Here is a 23,216-nt window from a genome sequence, read left to right on the forward strand (position 1 = left end):
CCGCGTACAGGCTAATCGGCCCTTCAGAACACACGCAATTTACAGACATAGAATACCAGTTGTGGTGGGTGGTAGGTGTCGTTGATTCGTGGTAGAGGTTCGGTGTAGTGGTTGAGACAGTTGTAGGTGTCCTCCCGCGATGAGCCTTCGGACTCCTTGGAGGTGTCAGGAATAATAATAATAATAAACGCCAATTTGTCGAATGGTTTCAATTTTGATTTCAATGGGATTCATTTATTGGAGCAAAATTAAATATAAACAAAATTATATATCTGGAATAAATGAATCAAAAAGGGGTCGGTTGTTTAATAAAAGGCGTTGTAACTCGACATGCTCGTCAGATTTTTGCCCAGTTACTACTGCCGAGTTCGGTGTCTTTTGGTTGGAAATTTCGTGGGTTCGAATCACGTTAGGATGCAATGGCACTTTTTCATGTGAAAGTAAATTATCCAGTCTCACATTGTAGTGGTAGAATTCTTCCTGCCAGACACTCGGATTCATTGCGCAAAACTGGCAAACTGGCCTCGCAGTTGCTCTGGCCGTAATTCGGACGCAACAAACAACTATCAAGACTCGATAGAGTTCTCTAAATAAAGTGACACTGTCACAGATATAACAAGACTGCTCGCAAAAACATCTGAGTTATCGACAATCAGATAATTCAACTCTTATCGATATAATATTGTATTGTATATAAACACTTTATGAGAGGCGCTCGTGTCTAGTATGGTTGAATTGATGCGTTTCTTGTTGATGAACTAATTCTTAATTCGCCGTTGTTGGAAGGCCTCCCAGTTGTCAAAGCGATTTGAAATAATAATTTTTTTCTCCCCCCCCCCTCCTCATCATAATTGGACCATTTTTCATGAATGCCGTATACAAGAATGCTATTTTGAAACGCATCTGTTATTGTCGCAACCAGTTCTTTCTTTGTTTGCTTAAGATTATTTTAATGGTCAACGGAAAAAAATTAATTCAAAAGCTCGGAAAAACAAAAGTATTTCTACAGCATATATGGGTTCTAGTTCAGTTGGGATAATAAATAATGTCACTATTATAGAAGAATTATGTAGAAACGTACCCCTTTGTGATTACGTGTAATCGTTTCCTTGCTTGTTTACATGGGGATTTTTTACACTCAACGCAGCGCAAATGCAGCTAGGATTATTCCTCCTATCATAACATTTACGTGGTCGTGAAAAGGCCACTGAGCATCACACACGTTAAGGAGAAGATGCATTTATTTTTTGTTTATTTATTTTTTATAAGACCGATAATAATAAAATATGTTCGATGTAAAGCTGATCCACGGATATTGTAGTTCTACCGCCCCTGAGATACACACGTGTCGATCATAATGGGGGGATAATAACCTTGTGCAGAGATGAACTTTAACCTAGTGGCAACTAACGCTACAATGAAGAACACGGTAAAAATTCTTGTAATAAGTGTTTTTTCTTAGCTGTTTCGTCAGGAGGAAACACTGTCAAGATAAACCAAGGGGCCCCATCTGTTTTTTTTTTCGCAATCCGTATTAAAGAAAAAAAAATTGGTCTAGAAAGCTTAGAGAAAAAAGTAATACTTTGCTCATAATAATTTTCCTTTGTAATTTCTATTTGATATTTGTATATCCAACGATCGACACACGTTTCCATTGTCATACGTGAAAATAACATTATAAAATAATCTTAATAAAATAAAATAAAATAAGATTGAAAATAATATTAAAAAATAAATATTTTATGTCGAAATTATTGCATTAAATTCAGATTCCTTGCGGTCAGCAGTTCCGTGATCTCGATTTTAAATTACCTATGCTCACGATATTTCGTCCTCATTCATTAGCCATAATAGCTCAACTTGGCACGCATCCCTGAGTGAAACAGAACATTATACCGTTAATACATAAACACAGCCCGATACTTAAAGATTATAAATAAATAGTTACTGAAACGCGATGTCTTCTTTCTGATAAATTAAACAGTATAGTAGCGAGATAAATACAAAAACATAAGACGTTTTTAAATTGCTGTCAATCTTTAAGTGTCATATTAAGCAATGCATATACTATTAACAGAAACTAAAAGCGTAGACGTTATTACAGATACATTATCGTTGTTTGTAAAATGCACTACTCGGTTAATAAGCATAAAATGACAATATTAAGTAATCAACTTTACTTTACAAATCTCGATTTTTTTTTTTTTTTTTTTTTTTTTTTACTTTGTTAGATAATCGTGGGAACGTCGTTTCATCTCTAAATTTAAGATGAAACCATGCACACTCGCACAGTCTCGGTAAACGAAGTCATTTGTACGATCACTTTCAGACTGTTAACAAATCATTCTAATAAAATGTAAGGAGAAATATAAAAATATCAGTTCAGCTCGGGGATTGTGAGATTATATGTTTCAAAATGTGATCCGATTTTGTGTACTCCTTGAACAAATACTAAATCGAGAACTGATCGTTTGTTCTTTCGTTACTGTACAAAAATAACAAATAAGGAATGTGACCTACCTGTGGATACCTACCGATAGAAAATATTCGCGAGTTCATGAAATTGAAGGAACCACAAGCTAGGAAAGCAAATGAGCGTGTATAATCGAAGAACAACAAAAATCCGATCAATAAATCAAGAAGAAATCCTCCCACATGCACGATCCAGTAGTCTATTTGTTCATTGGAGAGAAATAATCTATAAGAAAAAAGATATTGAGGTTTTAGTTTAGCATAAGTTTCTCGAAAATGTAAACTAGTTATCAGTATAAATGAAATTTAAAGGTGTTTCTAAATCATTGCCGATAGAAGGGGGCTCCTCTTTAGAAAGAACTCATTTAATAAGTATTATATACTCTCTCTCTCTCTCTCTCTTTGTCTCCTACAAAACATATAAATTAGCCAGAACATACACAGTTAACCACTTATGGCTAGAAATAGTTCTATGTTTGGTTTCTAAAGCAGGATTTCTGGATTATGTGAAAATAAATAAAAAATATAAAGTTAATAGAAATATAAAAAATCCTTAGCCTTGATGTACAGTACTGTAATATATGTTTACAACCTTTCGTGAGAGGAAGTCGCATGAAAATAATTCCTGAAAAGAATTAGGACCAGCAGGCAACCATAGCAGACTGGAATTCAGTTTTTCATATCATTGCGCAAAGATTTCTTCCTCTCCAGGAAATCTGATAAGGTAGAAAAAAAAAAGTAGGGAAGTGTGGTTTAATACACACTCTTATGACTAGTTTTTTATAGATGCCCACGTAATAGCCTGTTAGACTACCGTGAGCCTTCAGAACACCTCGAATAAATAAGGATATGTCGCCTTCACAAGATTCTGAAACCCCAGTAATGACATACATGATTCTTTAGATATATGAAATTTGCTGGTGGTGAGCACTAACTGGGATTGGGATCCATTGACTGAGGGGGACCAATCCATTAAAATAGGTGACCACGTATTGTGATGGATTGCCTTTAGCGTAGAACTGTAGTCCAAGAATCGTTACAAGAACACGATGGTGACATCATGTTCATGTAACAATTCTTGGACGACACAAACTGCACCATGGCGTGTTGACTTTGATGGAAGTATCCATTGCATGCAGAGTAAGTGATCAACATAAATCGATTTAACTTGATCGGCAATGATGCTCAGGTAAACCACGCCATTCAATCCTTGCATTACATATCAAGGGGCATAAGAACCACTAGGAAAACATGTTCTAGAATCTAGATTATCATTCCAGCATTTCATCGTCCTTACTAAATATGGCGGATCCATAGATTTTTGTGGAAAGCCAACAACTCCGGGCTCCTTAAAGTAAGGATCATAAATATGAGGCTACTGCTAGATTGTCGCAACATTTTTTTAATTTAATTTATTTATTAATTCAGGTGGAGTTAAAGCCATCAGGCCTTCTCTTCCACACTACCAGAACATTAAATACAGATACAAATTAATATAATACTTCTAACATATTAAAAGATAATTCAATTTAAGATAAAATAATTAAATTTAAGATACCATTAGGTTATATGAGCGATGAAAAAACAGTAGGCCTATTCAGCTTGTTACGTAAATGCAAAAGAAAAAAATGGGAATACAATAATGATGAAATAAATAACTGAAATTTCTTAGTAAATTTCTAATTTAATTTAATTAGACTGTAGAAACATTGAACAATTATTGTCTTTTTGATATTTCAATGAATATGCTGTAAAAGGTAAAATAATACTGTACTTTTTAAAGACAAAGTTAGACAAACATATGCGTTTAATCATATCAGTAAATTAAATTTGAAATATACCTAGTGAAATGTACAGGAAAGTGCACAAAAATATCGGGGCTTACCCTTAGTTAACAGTTGCAGGAGGTCTACAATAGTTTCCACAAGGCTTCCTTCGATTTGTCTGTCTCTGCATCAAGTCTTTTTACAATAAGCAAGGGCACTGTTTCTTCCTTGGGACATCCAGCGTTTAACTTATGGAAGAGGATCCCACTGAGAAATTGGTGGACCACAGCTATTTACTGTCAGCAAAGATGAGACGTTTTCAACCATGAGCGCATTTCTTGTTGGTGTCACAATATTGTTCATAATGCTGAACCCCTGCTCGCACTCTGCATTGCTCACTGGTATTGTTTCAATACACTTCAGAAGTTTCTTCATGGCGTCTGACACATGATTACCTCCACTGTGCTTAAAATTCCTATAAGGTTGAATAACCTCACGATAACACAGAGAAAACAAATCACACAGATCTTTCAATTCTTGTTCACCATAGTCCACGGCAATATCATCCGGCCAATACTCAGGTCAAACTACCTTCATTATTTCTGTGTCCTTATCTGTCATGCACCGACTTGTCAAATTTGTGATCATACTCTCATATAAGTGTCCTTTATTTATTTACATTGTGTTGTTCCTACCCCCCAAATACTTTCAAGGGAATCCCTTTGAATTGATTTGCTTCTATAGCTTCCTGAACTTCCCTCCAATAAACACCTCCTCTCTTTTTGTGAACTTTAAATACTTCTTTTGTTCTGTGCAGGAGTCGGTTTGCTCTAGGTAACGTCACAGTATGTTTTTGCAAAGATTCTGAGAGGCTAGACTAGAAAGCTCAGATAACGCATCCACCATTATTCAAGGTAACATATCCTTGAAATCAATTTTTATCCCCTTAACTTATATCCTTGAAATGTTGCTCTTTCTTTACTATCTTGATTTCCATCATGAGCTGAATATGTAAAGAAATTGTGCAATGATGCATAGCTATTCCAAATAGAATTCACAGCCCGAAAACTTGATGCAACTGACAACATCTTTCCCACTTTGGTGAGACTGCAGAACAATTGTTCTACACATTTCCTTAGTCCATGTAAGTTCTTTGGAGAAATACTAAAGGTTGAATATACCTTATCAAGAAACACCACAAAATGATTTGTTGTCGTAACATCTTTCACTGAATCATCGTGCACAACAAGTTCTAAGCGATGATTAATACAGTGCCATGTTAAAATTGTTGGAAAATCTTTCATCAATGTTGCCACACCTGTTCGTTTCCCTAGCACAACTGAGGCCCCATCCGTACATAATCCAATTAGAATTTCCTGTCGGATTTCTTTTTTCAGACCGTGCTTTTCAAGACACTTCATAAGTGAGTTCTTAATGTCCACTGCTTTGCTGCTTTCTAATTGAATTAAATCAAAAGAATAGTGTTGTAACATCACCAGCATTTATTGCACCCTGTATGTACTCTATCAGAACAGTCTGGTTAGATATGGATGTACTTTCATCCAGAATAGTAGAAATTTTGGTTCTAAGGTTTATAATGCTGTCCGCAATTTTGTGTTTCATTTGTTTTGCAATATGATTCACTATCTCAGTGCCTGTCATATTAATATGTAAAGCACGTCCCACATCTAGTCCGTTAAGAATCTGAAGATCAATTAATTTTGGTTGATCTAGATAAGGACGATTATGCTTTGCAATGTGATAAGCAGTGCGAAACACACGGCACGTGATTTCGTGAGCTAAAGAGTTCTGTTCTACAATGTGTCGCAATGAATTCTCACTTTTACGTCTAATAATTGCTTCTGCACTTTTGTGAGATTTGGCATCTCTATATTCGTAAATTTTCTTTCTGAGTTGCTTTTGTTAGCATTGTTTAGACCCTTCCCCTTTAATATGTATTAATCTATTTATCCACTTTGATGCTAAGTGGACGATTCTTAAATCCTTTATTTCTTTCTCCCCCTTCAGCATGAATTGACTATTCTTGGCACATTGCCAAGATCGGCTCTACGAAGTGTGGGCGTACAATACTATGAATTATTTGATCATCCGCAGCAAAACTATGGGATTTTTTGATCATTGATCTGTCTGTTACATCGAATAGCTGATTCCTGTCACATGCTCGACATTCATTTTGATATTTTCTGTTTATCACACCAGCATTGTATACACAAGATTGTACGTGTCTATCCTAGAGAGGACAACTGTTTCCGAGATACACTTACCAATTTGTCTGATTCCCCCCCCCCCCCCCCCGAAAATATTTTTTTCTAACAGAACATAGCAAGGTTTCGGGAACGATATAGTTAACTTGCTTGTTTACTATAATAGATTTAGTTTAATCCTTTATCCCAGTGAGAGCAAACAAAGTTTGCGCCTGAAAATATCTTCAGGACTAAATATAGTGTTGTACTATCTTATCCAGTAAGTAGTGCAACACCAAGGCAACTCGTGGCAAAGGTGGAGCAAGCTACCAGGCACTTCTAACCCAGTATCTCCCATAATGCAAAACACATTTCCTATGTGGATATGTATACTGTTATGCATTAAAGGGATTGGCCTGGTAGCTTGCTCCACCTTTGCCACGAGTTGCCTTGGTGTTGCACTACTTACTGGATAAGATAGTACAACACTATATTTAGTCCTGAAGATATTTTCAGGCGCAAACTTTGTTTGCTCTCACTGGGATAAAGGATTAAACTAAATCTATTATAGTCTAACCTAGTGATAAATAAATTTTCAACATCTTTCTCTAAATCCAGAGTAATTTTTAAAAAAGGTGATAAACCTTTTGGCAACTCCCATAGGCACAGATGACTTGCTACTGCTTCTGCCTGGTATCTCCAGCTCTGGGCCTGGCTCCCACTGAAGAGACCTCAATAAAGGTCGAAACTAGTCTGGGTAGATGGCCAATCCCTTTAATGCATAACAGTATATACATATCCACATAGGAAATGTGTTTTGCATTATGGGAGATACTGGGTTAGAAGTGCCTGGTAGCTTGCTCCACCTTTGCCTGGTGTTGCACTACTTACTGGATAAGATAGTACAACACTATATTTAGTCCTGAAGATATTTTCAGGCGCAAACTTTGTTTGCTCTCACTGGGATAAAGGATTAAACTAAATCTATTATAGTCTAACCTAGTGATAAATAAATTTTCAATTGCTTGTTTACTATCTGAGAAGGTTAGAAAGTTGGTTTGGAATTACTACCGAAGCAATGTCTGTGTCTGTTTAATTATATGTGTGGTCTCCGGTCGGTTAATCTGTTTTGAAAAATGACTCTCACCTCTGTATGAGACCAGCTAAATCACCATCACCTGAAAGTCCTTCTAGGTCGGTCTTTCCGTTAATAGCAATGTCGCGTCGTCCTCATCCGCTGGTGGCTCTAGTTATCTAGATAAGCGACTGACCTTAAATGAACAATGCAAAATAATAATAAAATAAAAGTCCGATTTTTTGTTGATGATAATAGTTTATAAAGAAATGCCGAGTTCGAATCACGTCTAGGACAGGATTAATCTTTATAATCGATTTTCGGCTGAAGGTGAGTTAGCCGGTTTCATGAGGAGTTAGCAGGATTTTACTCCCGCAAAATCGAGTTTCCCCTTCGCTAGGAAAACACATGCAATTTATAGACACAAAATACATTTGCGAGGTAGACTGACACTGCATTAGGCCAGTCTGTAGTAATCATATAGAGGTCCTGGGACTTCATGGAGATGCCAGCTAATATTTTTCTGAGAATTGATTTGAAGATAACGGCAATGGCATGGTCTCTGGAAGGAAAAGCCCCTCTTATCTGCATTTTAGACTGCCTAACTCACCTGCGATTGAAAACTCCGTATAAGAATTTCTCGTCATAGACGAAACTCGAACCCACTTCTTTCCAACCCGAATGACAAATACTGTGATGTCATCTCGGTTCACTGTGGAGATCCACCTGAAAAGGTATAAAACAAGCACACCACTTTAAATAGCTCTTATCAAAATAAACTAAGCACAATAGGCATGAGTAATCTTACGTAATAAAGAATTACATGTTGAAGCATTACTTTAGAGATTTTCGAGTACATTTTTAAAATTATGTTTCTTCTTATTAACATATCCTTCATAAAACTTCCATTTATTTTTATTGCGAATAGTGCGCGCTCTATAAGAAATTTATCTTAATATTCACAAGGTTTGTATTATCTATAACAGCCATGTGCCTTACCTAAAGATGTCGAATACCCAATGGTCAGAGAGAAAATACATAGAAAATCCTCCTACCCAATCGCTGTCTGTCTTTTTCAGTCCAGCAATGAAATAAACTAAAAATACCTATAAAAAGGTACAATGACAAACGAAAGAATCTCATTGAGTATCTGGAAAATTTGAAAACTGCTTAGTATTGTATTGCTGATTGTAAAATATAGAAATAATTACCTGTCCTCTTAGTACAGCGTAATTCCATAGTGGAACATGAGCGTGTCTTATTCGTCGATCTAGCCATCCATCGACGGACCTGTACATCAAATATATTTTGTTCATTATCAAATTTTCATTCCCAGTTCTACTTGAAGTAATTGTACTCATAAAATAAAATAAGGAATTTTGACATACCAACATCTGTTAGCGTCACTCAAGAAAAGGTGTAGAGCTAACAACCCGTACAGGTATGAGTGGTTATTCCAATTAGACTTTTCTAACAGGAAGATGAACCAGTAGCAAAGCAAGAAACACGCACAGCTGAATCGGTAGATAGCTCCAAACATTATGCCAATTGCTCCTTTGAAAAGCGATAAAAAATTACACTTATATATTGAAATGTAAAAAAAAAAAAAAAAGGGGAGAAAAGAAATGTATTTATTTGCATTTCAGTTATATTTTCCTAGGAAACTGAGTAATGATATCAAATAAACTTTGTGATATGTACACGATACGTTACTTAGGATAGTTATAAACAAATTAAGTACTCTCCGGTTTTAGCTTGTTTCCAATTGATTAGCAGTAATTGGCAAGAGTGCATGTATTATTCTAAGTTTATTTATAACAAATCTGATTTGCTTATATAATTTGCTTATATCCTTTACAGAAAAAAAAAAAAAAAAAAAATTAATGATAAGCAAATGATCGAACTTTTTGTTTCAATGACAGAAAAACTTTCACACTGGAATTGAAAATAAACGAGTATTAATACATTTAACAGTATAAAGTTAATTAATACTAATAAAGATGTATTCGATATCTTAATTAAATGCAAATCTAAATAAAGTATTTTGGCATAAAATTGAACATATCAGAGTATGTTCGCAATGAAATGAAATTCAAATGAGCATAAAATTTTAAATATTTTAGTCAAAAGTATTTACATATTAAGGCTAAATTTCCTAAATTAAAGGTAAAAAATATTTCTATAAAGAAATTCTTGTAAGACAGAACCGATAGCCGGAAACCGAATGGGAGCGAAGGGCTTACCTAGTAACATAAAGAGGTAGACCATGTACATCCATTCTAATGGCAAGGGACGCATGAAATCGAACAAAGGGAACCTGCATTGCCACGGATCTCCCCACTCTAGGTCGACAATAAAGAGTCCTCTTTCAGTGTAGATATCCAGTATCATTAAAAGACCTGCAGGAAAAAAAAAAAAAAAAAAAAACAGGAAGCATGAAGACATCCGCACCCAGTTGCTATCTATTTTATTTTAATCTCTCTCTATTCAGTGTCAGAGATTTTATAAATGGTTAAAAAGGAGAAGATGATAGTGAGTCATCTACATTATCATTAGCGAAACCAAAGCGAATGTTGTTCTACTTACCAAAAAGGAACCTAATTACTGCCAAACTCGATGGATCAGTTGGTCGATGCAGGAGTCGGACGAAGGATTCCACACTGAAAAGAGATGATGGTGAAAATCCTAATATTCTGTCCATTATCTGTCGGTAGTTTGCAGTCGTGAACAGCACGTCGACCCTAAAATACGAACACTGGATTACTCATAGCATGCAGAAAATTGAATTCGGTAGAGCTCGCGTCTGGATAAAGAAGGGGAGAAACACATCGCACGCTGAAACTAGCGCGGTATATATCGTTAGATAGAAGAAACGAGTGGATGCTGTAATTTAATTGGATAACTCTGGGACGCACGTGGTTTCGATGGGATACACTTAATGGATGTGTAGAGAAGCTGTGAGAATGACTCACAAATTTTTACTTGTAGGACCTTTCAGATTGTGTGTGAGAGAGAAAGACTGGATGTTTAAGGTATGTGGACAGAAGAGGGACAGTATTGATGGAGTGAAATTGTGTCTTGTTAATGTGGATTTTGAAGAAGCTAGTCCGATATTTTATTCATGATTTTTCACACTTACTGATTTCGGTTATCTCTCGCAAAGGAGATTGTAAACTATAAAATTTCATTTCAAATCTGTAATATTATTTTTTGATCGTTTAGCATGTTTTAAATCAGTGTAAATTCGACTCGGGTTATGATATGCTAGTGTACTTATATTAGCAATTTTTTTCAATAAAACCGACATCATGAAAGTTCTCCCCCCCCTTCAGTTCTAGCTTTTTTTTGTTTTGTTTTTTAATCCAGTGACGTTAATGATGCATAAAGCCTTTCTGATATCTGATTTACATGACTAATACTACTAATCCCAATTTTAACATCAGTTGAGAAGCCTAGAGATTTTTCTAGGATTGGGTTATGATTATATAATGGAATTATATAATTATGTTATATAGAATGATTAAGTAATGGAATTATATAATCATAACCATAATCATATAATCATCATGGGTGTCCTCCCGCGATGAGTCTTCGGACTCCTTGGAGGTGTCACGAATAATAATAATAATGGAATTATAATCCATCACATGACAGATATATGGAGCTTCCCAAATTTTGTCTTCAGTTGTAAGCAACTAGAAAACAGTAATTGTGTTTAAGAGTGATTATGAACTAAATTATAAATTTTGAATACAAATGCTAAAATAATAAAATTTGAAAACCAAAATGAATATTTTGAACTTCGAGGTATCCATTTGAAGCTCTTTACATTCGAAATATTGAATATTTGAAGATTTTTACATGCCGAAATTTCTAAACAGTTCTACAGAGTGTGCTTTACTTGGCATTTCTATTTATTATTTTTTACCAGGATATATATTGAAAAATATCTTCATTGGTACAGTATTTGTAAAACATTAATTATAACATTACGTAAAGGTGCTTGAAGTGACGTAACTGTAATTCTAAGAAACCTCACGATGTAGGGGTGAATAAGCAGAACTTTCATGAGCCCAGTGAATGTGCCCGTGAAGACTCAGGATAACTATTAGAAAGCACAAGCAAGCTTGTTGCCGTGTGGCTCTCAACTCGTAGTTACTTGCTAATTTATTCCTAATTTATTCCTTTGAACATTCCCCTATTCTACTTTACACGTTTCCACAAGTATGCCAAGGTTTTGGTTGTAAGGAAGTGACATTTCTTATTAGATAAGATCATGAAACTCAAAGCGGCATCTCATCTCCACAGTTGCTGTATATGGTAAAAACAGAACTGGATTATATACAAAGTCTCCATTTGATAACATGAACTCTTTAACAACAAGCTGAACGATGTCATTGGCAAGAAGAGAGTAGCAGCGTAATACCCATTGAGTAAGGATCGGGTCGTTTTATTTATTTTTTTTTTAATATTTTTATTTTATTTTATTTTAATGTCAACACTTCGTCGCACAAAAGGTTGAAACCCTGTAGTGCACCAATGCTCAGATCAGTGATTAAATACATCGAATTCTGCCATGGAGATCAAAAAGGTTTATATTCACGCTTGCTCTCTAATGCACCACGATGCAAACCAAGCGATGAAATTCATTTACATTACCATTTATGTTTTTTGACAACCATAAAATTTCAAGCTTGGAAAACTTATTTTCCTGCAAAATTCTGGAAAGAGTTTTGCAGACATTCATGTGATGACTGGATTAGAAGTCTCGGTCTCCCGCTATAAAAGCTAAGACGCCACCAATCGGGTGTCGGAAAGTTCATAGAAAAAAAAAATATATTTTTCTGCTTCTTCCTTGTTATAAAATAAATAAATTGATCAATATTGCACTGGTATATTTATAGTTTCAAAGATACTCTACTGCCTGTAACTTAGGTTATATTCAGTGGTGAGCTATAAGGGCCTCGCAAATTTTTTTCAAATTTGCGAGCCCCTCGTTCTTCTTGTTTCCTTTTTTATTTTTTCAAAAAAAATTTTCTTTTGAAACATATTAAGCGACGAACTCGCACGGTAACCTAACAAAAATTTGTCTATTCCGCAGTGTATAGATTATTTGGAATTATTGTTTCAACTCCTCTATAACGAATGCGCCCAAATTTGAAAATAAAATAAGCGCATGCGCTATATTTACCCTTCTCGTAGCCAATCGTATGGTAAAACCAGTAGCCAATCAAATATTTTATAAAATATTATAAAAGATTTCATTCTTATTATATTTTGATAGTTAAGAAATGTTTTTCGTATGTAATATAAATTAACACAGTTGATTGTTTGCAAATATTTCATGTTTAGATCATGAAATATTTGTTTAAAAATGATAGCCTTTAGAGGTTGATTGTCCTCTCATACGTTTTGATTGGAATTTGTACACAAGCTGTATTAATAACAATTTTTGTGTGAAATACGGCTTTTTTTTTTTTTTTCCCTCGATGATGCGAGCCCTTTGTTAAAATTTCCATAGCTTACCACTGGTTATATCACACATTCAACGTCGCATTTATGAATCAGTTACGAACTGACCTCGTATGTATCCAGAACGCGTCTTCTTAAACTGTCTCTCTACTCCAATTCATTATTAAATTAGTATGGATTTTGAATTTTATTCGATTTCTGAATTCACATTCTCGTGTTCCCGAAACATCTGTTTGTAACTGACAAGTACCAAGCAAGCAAGCCGTGGCGATCTGTCACGTCATTTAATTTTTTTTTTTCTAATTTGAATCTGGTTGTTGATTATCTGTCAATTATTTTGCAGATACGGGCGTTTTTATAATATTTCAGAAAAACTTGGAGTAATTTGTCACTTTTTAGCACTGTAGACAAGTGTATTGCCACTGTAAATAGTTATCCCTGTTAATTTTTACCCCATATGATTCCAAATGTTACGTTATTTTGCACAATTCCAGCTACTTCGTACTAATTAATTAATTTTTGCGTGAATTCCATCCACGAAAGGTTACAAACCTATAGTACATTAGTAGAGTGGTTATTTAGGCTAATGGTTAGATAATACAGAAACCTTGTTCTAAAGACAGAACTGTTTTCAGACCACTTTAGTAAGGAGGAAGTGGTCTCACGCCAGGCGTGATCACTTGTCGCCTAAAAGCATTTCCGAACATCCACATTTATATGGGTTATTCCTTCAGGAAACTCGGGTTTTTCCATCCTGCAAAACAGGCAAACTGGCCTGAACAGCGCATGCAATTAGCATAATTGCATGCGCTGTTCAGACCATAATACACAGACTTCATAGCTTTAGTTTCTTCACTCGTAATTCTAGTAGAAAAATAAAGTGAGATTCGAAATCACTTGTATTGTTTGGAGAGTGCACTAATGCGCTATTCATTCTGCCATCCAGGTCGGCATTTAACCCCCCCCCCCCCAAAAAAAAAAAAAAAAAACTGGCTTTGTAGAATGATCCATGCAGAGTTCTATAATTAGATCTAGCGGCATTCAACAGAATGCCTCTCATTAGAAGGATGTTGTTTTGAGTACGTACAAATTTTGAAAACTAATAGTTTATGTAGATATGGGCACTGAACTGACCTAACATTTCGGGAATTTTAGCTCTCCTCCTCTCTCTCTATGTAGTACCTATCAAAAGGAAACACAGAAAAGAAAAAACGCTACACAGATCCCCAGAAACCCATTTCACAAATATAGCACGTGGTAAAATACAGTTGTTAAATAGGCTTAATGCTGAGTGCATCCCAATAAAAGCGATATTCATTCTCTTTCTCCAGTGTCTGGAATTTATAGATGTAAAAATAATTCGTCGAAAGCAGACCATGTGATAGAGTACTAGCCAATAGAAACAGCATTGTACTATATTTTTTTCCTCTTTTTTTTTTTTTTTTCCCCCAGGAACTCTCTGACTGCTGGGGAAGGGGGATGAAAAGAAACCAAAACGGCTTTATGGCAGTTTCGATTTCAACAAAGAAACAACGTGTAAGCAGCTTTTTTTTTTTTTTTTTTAATCAATAAAGAAACAGCTGCTTACAAAGGTCTTCGGTTTTTATCATTCTATTAGTTTTATTGTCCTTTATTAACTTTTTGGTAATTTAGTTTAGGTTATTTCACTTAGCGGTCTTAAATCTGTAATTAATTTTCAACTTTACTCCAAATTTGCACTTACAGGATTTTGGTTCGCATTTTTTTCCTGCTTCTGTTCAATATGGTTTAACTGGCATCAAAAAAATTTCCCCGAAATTTTTGAATAAACTGACTGACAACTTGCTCTACAGAAACTGCGAAGCAAATCAAGGTACACTAAAAATTAGGTGAGTTTTTTTGTTTTTTTTTCTCTTTTTCTTTTTTCTCTGAGTTTCTTTTTTCTTAATTTTGTTATAAAGTTATTCCGGATTGCTTTCTCTGAAAAAGTGTCGTGAACTTCTAAACGAGATGAGCTAAACGAAGTGACATGTGACATATCCAGTGTTGTAAACCTATATAATATATCGGTGCCTTCGGTGAGCTGTGGGTTTAAAAAAAAAAAAAAAAAAAAAAAAAAAAAAAAAAAAAAAAAAAAAATTCAAGTGCAGAAAAAACTCTAGAAACCAAATATGGAACTTTTACAAGCCACTTCAGGCCTCCTTATTGTCTTATTAAGACAATAAGGAGGCCTTAAGTCTTATTGTCTTAAGATTGTCTAACCTTAAGACAATCACAAACATCCGTGTCCAAAGCAGATTCGGATCTCGCAGCCTGTTGACTGGACAGCGGATACATTAACTACTCAGCCAACCAGGCTGGCAGTGCGGTTAAAAAGATAAAAAGGTCAACAGATTAACAGGTACTTCCAGTGGTAATGGTCGACGTATTCTATAAAGTAAAAATGCTCTATAAAGTAAAAAATATATATATTCTTTGTGTGATTGGCTCCCTAGATGAGATAGATAAAATTTATTTTTATAACTTTATTTTATTTTTTTTTTTAAATTTTAAATTATTTATTTTAAATAATTTAGTTAAACAGCTGCCCGCGTAGCTTATAGTACTTTCCGTGACACTGAATGAGCAGAAGAAAAAATTACAGATTCGAATCTGTTCACTGGCTAATGTTTTTTTTTTTTTTTTTTTTTTTTTTTTTTTTTTTTTTTTTTTTTTTTTTTTTTTTCAGTCAGTTTCGGGGTTTGTTATACAGTATAGCGAGGAAAGAAAAAAAAAAAAAAAAAGCAGTACTAAACTTCGACATCCCTCCCCTTCAAGTATCCGGAGAGTTCACCGAAAACAGTTTATCGAAACACAATTTACTGAAAGGTAATTTATCGAAAAAACATTTCATCAAATAAATAATTCATCGAAAAATTACAATCCGTCGAAAATACGGTTCACCTTGTGGAATTTTCATGGACCCGCCATGAAAATTCCACAAGCACACAAAATTCTTCAGCACACATATCATTGTAGATATTCAGTACTATTTTTTGTTTTTTGTTTTTTTTCGTTATACCGTTATTTGACGCAGGCAAGTAGTGTTTAAGAAATTTTAATTTTTAACTAAAACTCAGAAAAATCAAGGGTAGAATTCACAAGTTCCCATAGCTCATTTGGTAAAAGCTACTCCTTTACTGCAAAGGCTGCGGGTACGAGTACCACCTTAAGCATAGATGCTTGTAAAAAAGCTTTCTCTGGACGAGCTTGTATAGCTCATTAAATCTATACGGCTTGCGTTAAACAAAATTCTCAGACAGCCGCTGATATTTCGCTTTCTTAATCAGAAATTAGCATTATTGTCATCTTCGTATTATTTTCACCTTGCCTCCCGACTACTCTACTACTGGCAGTGTTGAAGGGTGGAAGGTGGCTTCTACCGCTCTCCAAAAATTTGGCTAAAAGAATCCTGCCGAATCTGTATGGAGGATAAACAGGCATTGAGGATTTTTACATGTTTAATTGAGCAATAATGCACTTCATGTTAAAATAACAATTATTTGCAGGGTGGTTGTAACCCATGCCGACAATACCCGGCAAAATTGTATCTCAACCATAAAACACTGCTTTTTGTTTTTAATTGCGCATATTTTCTTGAATTTAGGGGCCGCGAAATAGTGCTTGTCTAGGGGCGGCATATACCTACCCTAAAATGATCTTGATATATAATAACATGGCTTACCATGTTATTATAAAACGGAATTTGGTATTGGAGAGGAGAGAGAGAAAGAAACGAGAAAAAAACATCGCTTCCGATATCCTGAACTCCGAGAACAATAGCGACACTGCACATGTTTATTTGTATTTAATATAAATGCCAATTATTTTGTTTATAACGCAGAACTAAATGGTACTACAAAGGATAAGTAGAATTTACAGGATTTTTTTTTTTTTTTTAGATTATTAAGAGGTTCATTATAATGAAGAAAAGAGTACAAAATATTTCAACTTAGAGAACTAATAGCGAAGCGTGCACATTATTTAAACTTGCAATTGCAGTACCTCAACAAATTTGCCATGCAAATTTAACATCCACTCTTTTGCTGTTAACATTAAGAATTAATTAAAAACGAGGATACTTTTAAATGGAATAAGTAGTGGGATAAATTTCCTGAAATGAAAACATATGCAGTTATCATTCTATTCTCTTCTCTTGATATTTGAGTACAAAAATCTATACACCAACTTTTTATTTGGTATTTTAAAATCAATCTCAGCCTTCCAGTTTTTTTTTAAACTTACAAATAGCATGCACCCTTCTCTTCTTGAAAAATATTAAAACGACGTTAATTTTTTTCCCGATCTTCAAGCAATATAATACACTTGAAGCGATTTTGTTCCAGTTATTTAATACCGATACCTTAAGAATTCGCTCGGTTGCTTTAAAAAAAGTGTTATCCATTATGTTCTTGGCTAAATTTAAGGCAATTCAAAAATACGATCTCACCAAATGCAGGATTTATCTGAACAGTATTGTTTAATCTGCCATTTCGAAACTCAAATACCTGACGAATATTTTTAACATTATTGACCCATATTTTCGAGAACATTTATCGGTGAATAAATACGATATCGCTTCTGATAGTGCAAAATGTTAAGGAAAACCTGCAACAGCTTATGATTCCTACAAAACAAATTTAATCTGCAGATGTTTCGTGTGCTCACTTCGCTTATAGGCAAGCTTATATCGAAGAATGTCTCGACAGCTAAAAAGTACTTGATGGTGCTAACAAAATAGTTCCATTCTCCTTTGTATATTAGGCGAAAAGGCCTATTACAGTTAAGTAAACCTGGTTTCATAAATCTAATTGTTGCTGAATAAGACATTTAATCTCTTTCCCCTCATAGTCTGCTAGAGTATATCTGTTAGTGCATCTGCTCTCTGGCCAGTTTACCTTTTATAGAATGGAAAGCCGTATCATGACTGTATGAGATTAATTTTTTTCCTCTTCCAAAAGTCATCCTTAATTCCTTTTAGATACAAGCTACTTACTCATGAATAAGTGCATCCACCTCGTTGCTAATTTGCTAGTTTCCAGCGAGCACAGTGAAGTGCTGCCAATGATAAAATATTAGTGCAGGATTGTTTTCCAACAATAAAAAGTGCCTTAAGTATTTTCTATGGTACTTTTTGATAGCAAATCTGTTAAGAATTGCCATCAGAAATTGTAGGGTGGAAGAATTGTAGTAGCCAGTTCGGTAGATAAAATATATACGATAAATTATAATAAAACTTTTATATAGCAACTATATAAAAAAAGTTTTATACAGAAATGTCCTATGTCCTAACAATTGACGTACTGAAACAATATAAATTTCTTAAAATAACTAAGCTTATTTGCATACTAAGTAAATGTATAGAAAATGACTGAATATTACAAATTTCTAAATGCACCGCATCTGCTAGGCGTTCGTTGTTGAAGATATTGTAGCTCTAAACATTGGAGTTCTACGGGGGTTTTCAAATGGAGAAGAGGAATGAAGTCTACTGTCAATCAAAACTATGGCAGTCAAATCTTATTACGTAAGATTTGACCGCCATTTAAGTAGGAGTTTTCCATTTGGACGCGGATTCAAATTAGTTTCTTTTACGGTCATTGCGAGCTGTTTCGTAGGATAATTGCAAAGCTGAAGGTTTTTTTTTTTTTTTTGATCCACTTGAGATATGTTGATTTTTTTATTTATTTTTAGAACTGTTTATCCAACAAATTCATTGGATAAACTGGCTCGGATCTTGGTCTCTGGTTTGCGACGGAATAAGAGGAATGAAGCGTTCATTCTAATGAGGATTATTTCACTTATTCAGAGAGAACAGGTGTGCACCGATCAAAAGAGCGAAACAGAAATCATACCACTGAAAAGGAGAGTAAACATCATATAGCTCATCACGTTTTGGCACCATTATAGTGCCAAAAAACATGAACCTGACTATAGTTGGATGAAGATCATTCCATAAGAGAAATCTGGACGCGATTATGGTTTGATTATGGAGGAAGAACTGATATTCAAAGTATATTTGGAAGGAAAACTAGTCACGAAAAGATGCAAAGTGTTGGAAGGAGGATAACTGTGCAGAGTACATTGTTTATGTTTCTCAGGAGCTTCCGTAACTTATTTGGACTAAACTTTGGTTGGATTGATCCAGGTTCCAATTCTGTCACATACGGAGTTGGAGAGCTTTTCGTTCCTCACAACAAGCAAACTAGCCAGAAGAACACACGCAATATACAGGCATAGGACATTATGGGAATAAAGGTTAACAACCGAATTTCATCGTATTTGGTTTCAAACGACGGCAAGGAAAAGTGTGGGTATACGCGCGAGCATAAATCAGGATAACATCTCCGATATTGGTGAAGTGGATGCAGAAATGAATTTTGTTGTGTGTGTGTGTTATGTTTTTTTTTTTTGTGAGATTTTTTTTCCTAATTCACAGTGTTTCTATTTATTGACATCTTTCGTTGAAAAATAATTAAAGTGTAAGGGCTCGCAAGCTGCTCCAGGAATTATCTAATCCTTAGTACTAGTTTACTATAGGCTAACTATTTCCCATGGGTGGGATTCTCCTTCAAATGCACGGCCTAGCAGGATTTAAGTGGTAGTAGGATTATTTGTGAGTTGCTTGGGGGGTATCTCCTAAATGCGTTACCACCATTCGGATCCTGTACTGTCTAGCGGTTGGCATGCCGAACTATGTTACACTTAGCCGAGAATGAGCAAGGTGTTTTTATGTCCTCAAATGGTATCACTTGCACTGCATATGAGAGGAAATTGAATACAGGAGCTGAACACACAATAATCTCACGTTCTTTGCCTTTTTGTGTTGCAATTTCTTATTATTTAAATAAACAGAGTAACAAAATAATAGAAAGGAGCATCCAATAAAAAATAGAAATATAAGCAATTGTCAATACAGAGAAATTTTGTAAAAAAATATCATCTATAACTGAATGACATCGAAATAAATCATGCATAAAAAATGCCATCACCTTAGTAAAAATTAGCAATAAATAGGTAAATAAATAAAAACATATTTATAATAAATAATAAATATTGATTTATTAAAAAAATCAAAAGTATTTTTGAGTTTCAGTCGTACAAAGAAGAAATATTTCTTCTTTCCTCTATTGTCCATTATATATATGCAAATTATTGCAAGTACATGCATATATGACGCACATACAATCCATTATTATTAAAGGGATTCGTGGAACCTTTGATAAATATAAATTTAAGAGAGGTTTAGATAAACATATATTGTAGTGCAGAATATGAACGGAATCAAGAGAATATTTACATAAAAATAGAGATCCATTAGAAGTTTCGGCACAAACTTTAGCATAGTATAGATAATCACAAAGTATTATAGTTATGAGTTAAATTGTTTATTAATCATAATTTTTATTTAGTTATGGCGAATAATTATAATTTAGAATACTATAATTATAATCATACAATAATAGGAAGTAGTTATTATTTATAAATCACTTTCTCTGCAGGTTTATCGCTTTCTGTTTTGTCTGCTGAATACCTATATAAACACTGATTTCAGGAACCTAATTTTACACTAGCTTATCTTATTATCATCAACATCTGATTAGGATGGGGAGACGGTCGCACATCGTAATCAGATTTGGAGACAGTCTTATTGGATGTGTTGTTGAAATTCGTGTGATTTTCTTCACAAGATTATTATAAGCACTGTACTTGATACCTTACTCCGAGGCACGGAATACTTTACAAATACTCTATAAATGACACAATTTAACTCTGCTTGAAGTAGCTTACAAGTAGATGGGTTGAAACTGTGGACAGTATCACTTTTTATCATAAACTCTAATTATTGTGGTGTTTTTTCCCCTGTTTTGATTGCCAAAGGTTGAGCAACCTTATAGCAGATTGAAAACAGAACGTGATATAAGAAGATTCCCGTGGGATTTGTTTGTATCGATTTTCTCTTTTCATTTCCGGACCTAAAGTAGAATGTGGTGTTTTCATTTCCGATGGTTTCAGCTTTTCAAGAAACAAAATAGAATCCATGCGCTGTAGACCATACTATGGAATTTGAAGAATCGAAAAACATCGAACAAATTATTCGGTAGCGTGCACAATCTCATTAAACAGAACATTATTTCTTGCTGTATTTCATTGGAAAAGATGGTTTCGAGGTTCTGGGATTAAAAGTTAAAGTTTTTATTATTATTATTCAGAAACCTGATAAACTTGTTATGAATTACTAGACGAATTAACTGCAAAACTATTTATGGTTTATCTTAATTAGCTGCATGGGCTAATTGGACTTAAGTACCTGGTACAGTAACTTGATCTCTGTATTACCAAATGAAAATCAAAGACAAAGTTACCTGAGAACATGGCGTACAAAAACAATGGATCTCATGATTAATGGTCTCTAAAAATAATCTTACATTAGCGGCGAAGTTAACGGAGTGCACAGTCCGTAGGTTTATTGTCATCCTCCCCTTCTCTTCGTCATCATCTCTATCCCCCCTGTTTTCCTCCATCTCCAACAGCAATATATTTTCCGTGGCATTCTCTCCATATGCATTTGTGTCCTTTGTCGCTATGACAACGGTTGAAATGCGCCTAAAGGCCGGAAATTGCTCATCAGAGCTTTCGAATGTGGTCCTACCATCGTAATGCGATATTCATATAAAATTCGATAACCTAAGCATGGTTCCTACTTCTAGATTAATGAGCAGGTTAGGCTGTCGGTACCATACTTTTAATAAACTTAAGCAAATATGGCAATTAGTTTATTCTGTTATGTTAATTAAAAGCGGCTCGTGTGTGTGTGTGTCTAGTACTTTGAACAACTAGTTACTGAAATATTTTTAATTCCTAGGAGTTTTGTAACTTTGATTTTTCGCGAAAATTTTTACATCGAGTTTTCTGTGACTATAAGCATTGTAATGCAACAAAGTTGGGTTAACAGAAAGAATGTATGAAGCTCAGCAACTAGAGACATGCAATGAACAATTGAAAGATTATCGAAAATAAAATAAATAATTAAAAGATTGCAATGGTTTAATAGTAAATTTGTTTAGCCCTACAAAAGTAGACGTAACTGTAGACAAATTTGGAGAAGCTCAATTCTCATGCTTTGTTAAATAAGCAGATATTCATTTCACTTCGGTAATTAGGCAAATTGTAATAATTATCCAATAAATTATAAATCTCATTAACAATCTTCCCCTCCTCGCTGAAATTAGGTTTACTGTGGGCGTATATTTCTCAAAACTTATAAAATGTACAAATTAAGAATAATATATGCTGTAACATTGATTTTTTATCAACATGTTTTGTAAAATAAACTAAGAAACTGTTGAATCATATCTTTCGTGAGCGGGCTAAAGGAATTCTTTTCGATCATGCTCCCTCCTCCCTTCTCTCTTTCGCTCATATGTCAAATACATAACATATAGGTTATTAAATTCTGGCTGACGAATCGCAAAAACAGGGATAGCTATTTTGGATCAAGTTGCAATAGGAATCAAAGCGTTAGCCGTCAAATTTCAATCAAATATCAATTTCTCTCACTGTTTCATCGTTTGATTCCTACTAGTCAGCACACTCTGCTTTTTCTTGTTTATCGCTGTGTTATTTCCCGTTCATTCTTTCTATTTCGGTAGATCGCAGCTGAAGTAAATTAATCTGCAACTGAGTCGAGAGAGAAATGCATCGAAATCATGAAACTGTCTTATTTGATCGAGTGTAACACCAATAAAAGCAGTGAAATAAAATAAGACGATTAGTCTATAGCTCTATCTTGGTTCGTTTGCCAAAACGTTGATTAATTCTCCATTTATTTTATTTGAAGCGATCATCGAGCACAAGACACGCCTTCTGTCTGTTGCTATCCTAAACTATTGACATATTATGGTGAAAATTGCGATGAATAAATATTAAAATTGATTACGAAAATATGAAGTTAAAGTCAAATAGATCAATTAATTAATATTTTATCAGTGAAATGTTACTTAAAAATAATTAATACTATACTTGGAAGAGAAAAGTTTCCCCTTTGAGTACTCAGTCTTAGTACATAAATCAGAATGTTTACCCATAGGAGTTAGCGGAATTAAGCTTTACGTGATCTGTTCTTTTATTTTACGATCAGTAAATGTTATTTAAATATTCCTTCAGAGATGATTTGTTTTGTTGAAACGTTTAATCAACTGATTCCAA

At 34.4% G+C, this 23,216-nt stretch overlaps 1 protein-coding gene across 1 annotated transcript in view; it reads right to left on the reverse strand.

The window, feature by feature from the left end:
- GC (gamma-glutamyl carboxylase) overlaps nucleotides 1-9,916 on the reverse strand; it is a 35,523-nt gene extending 25,607 nt beyond the window's left edge. Inside the window, exons 1-5 of the mRNA XM_090403448.1 lie at nucleotides 9,761-9,916; nucleotides 8,906-9,071; nucleotides 8,729-8,807; nucleotides 8,517-8,623; nucleotides 2,535-2,698 (exon numbers count right to left, since the gene is read on the reverse strand). Of these exons, the coding sequence (XP_090259574.1) occupies nucleotides 2,535-2,698; nucleotides 8,517-8,623; nucleotides 8,729-8,807; nucleotides 8,906-9,071; nucleotides 9,761-9,908 (664 nt within the window). The 5' untranslated portion in view covers nucleotides 9,909-9,916. The remainder of the gene's footprint in view (nucleotides 1-2,534; nucleotides 2,699-8,516; nucleotides 8,624-8,728; nucleotides 8,808-8,905; nucleotides 9,072-9,760) is intronic.
- Nucleotides 9,917-23,216: the final 13,300 nt, after the last annotated feature.

This window comes from Typopeltis vanoorti, chromosome 14 (genome assembly GCF_054136105.1).
Source record: "Typopeltis vanoorti isolate ZY-2024b chromosome 14, IOZ_Tvanoo_1.0, whole genome shotgun sequence".
Classification (NCBI taxonomy): Eukaryota; Metazoa; Arthropoda; class Arachnida; order Uropygi; family Thelyphonidae; genus Typopeltis; species Typopeltis vanoorti.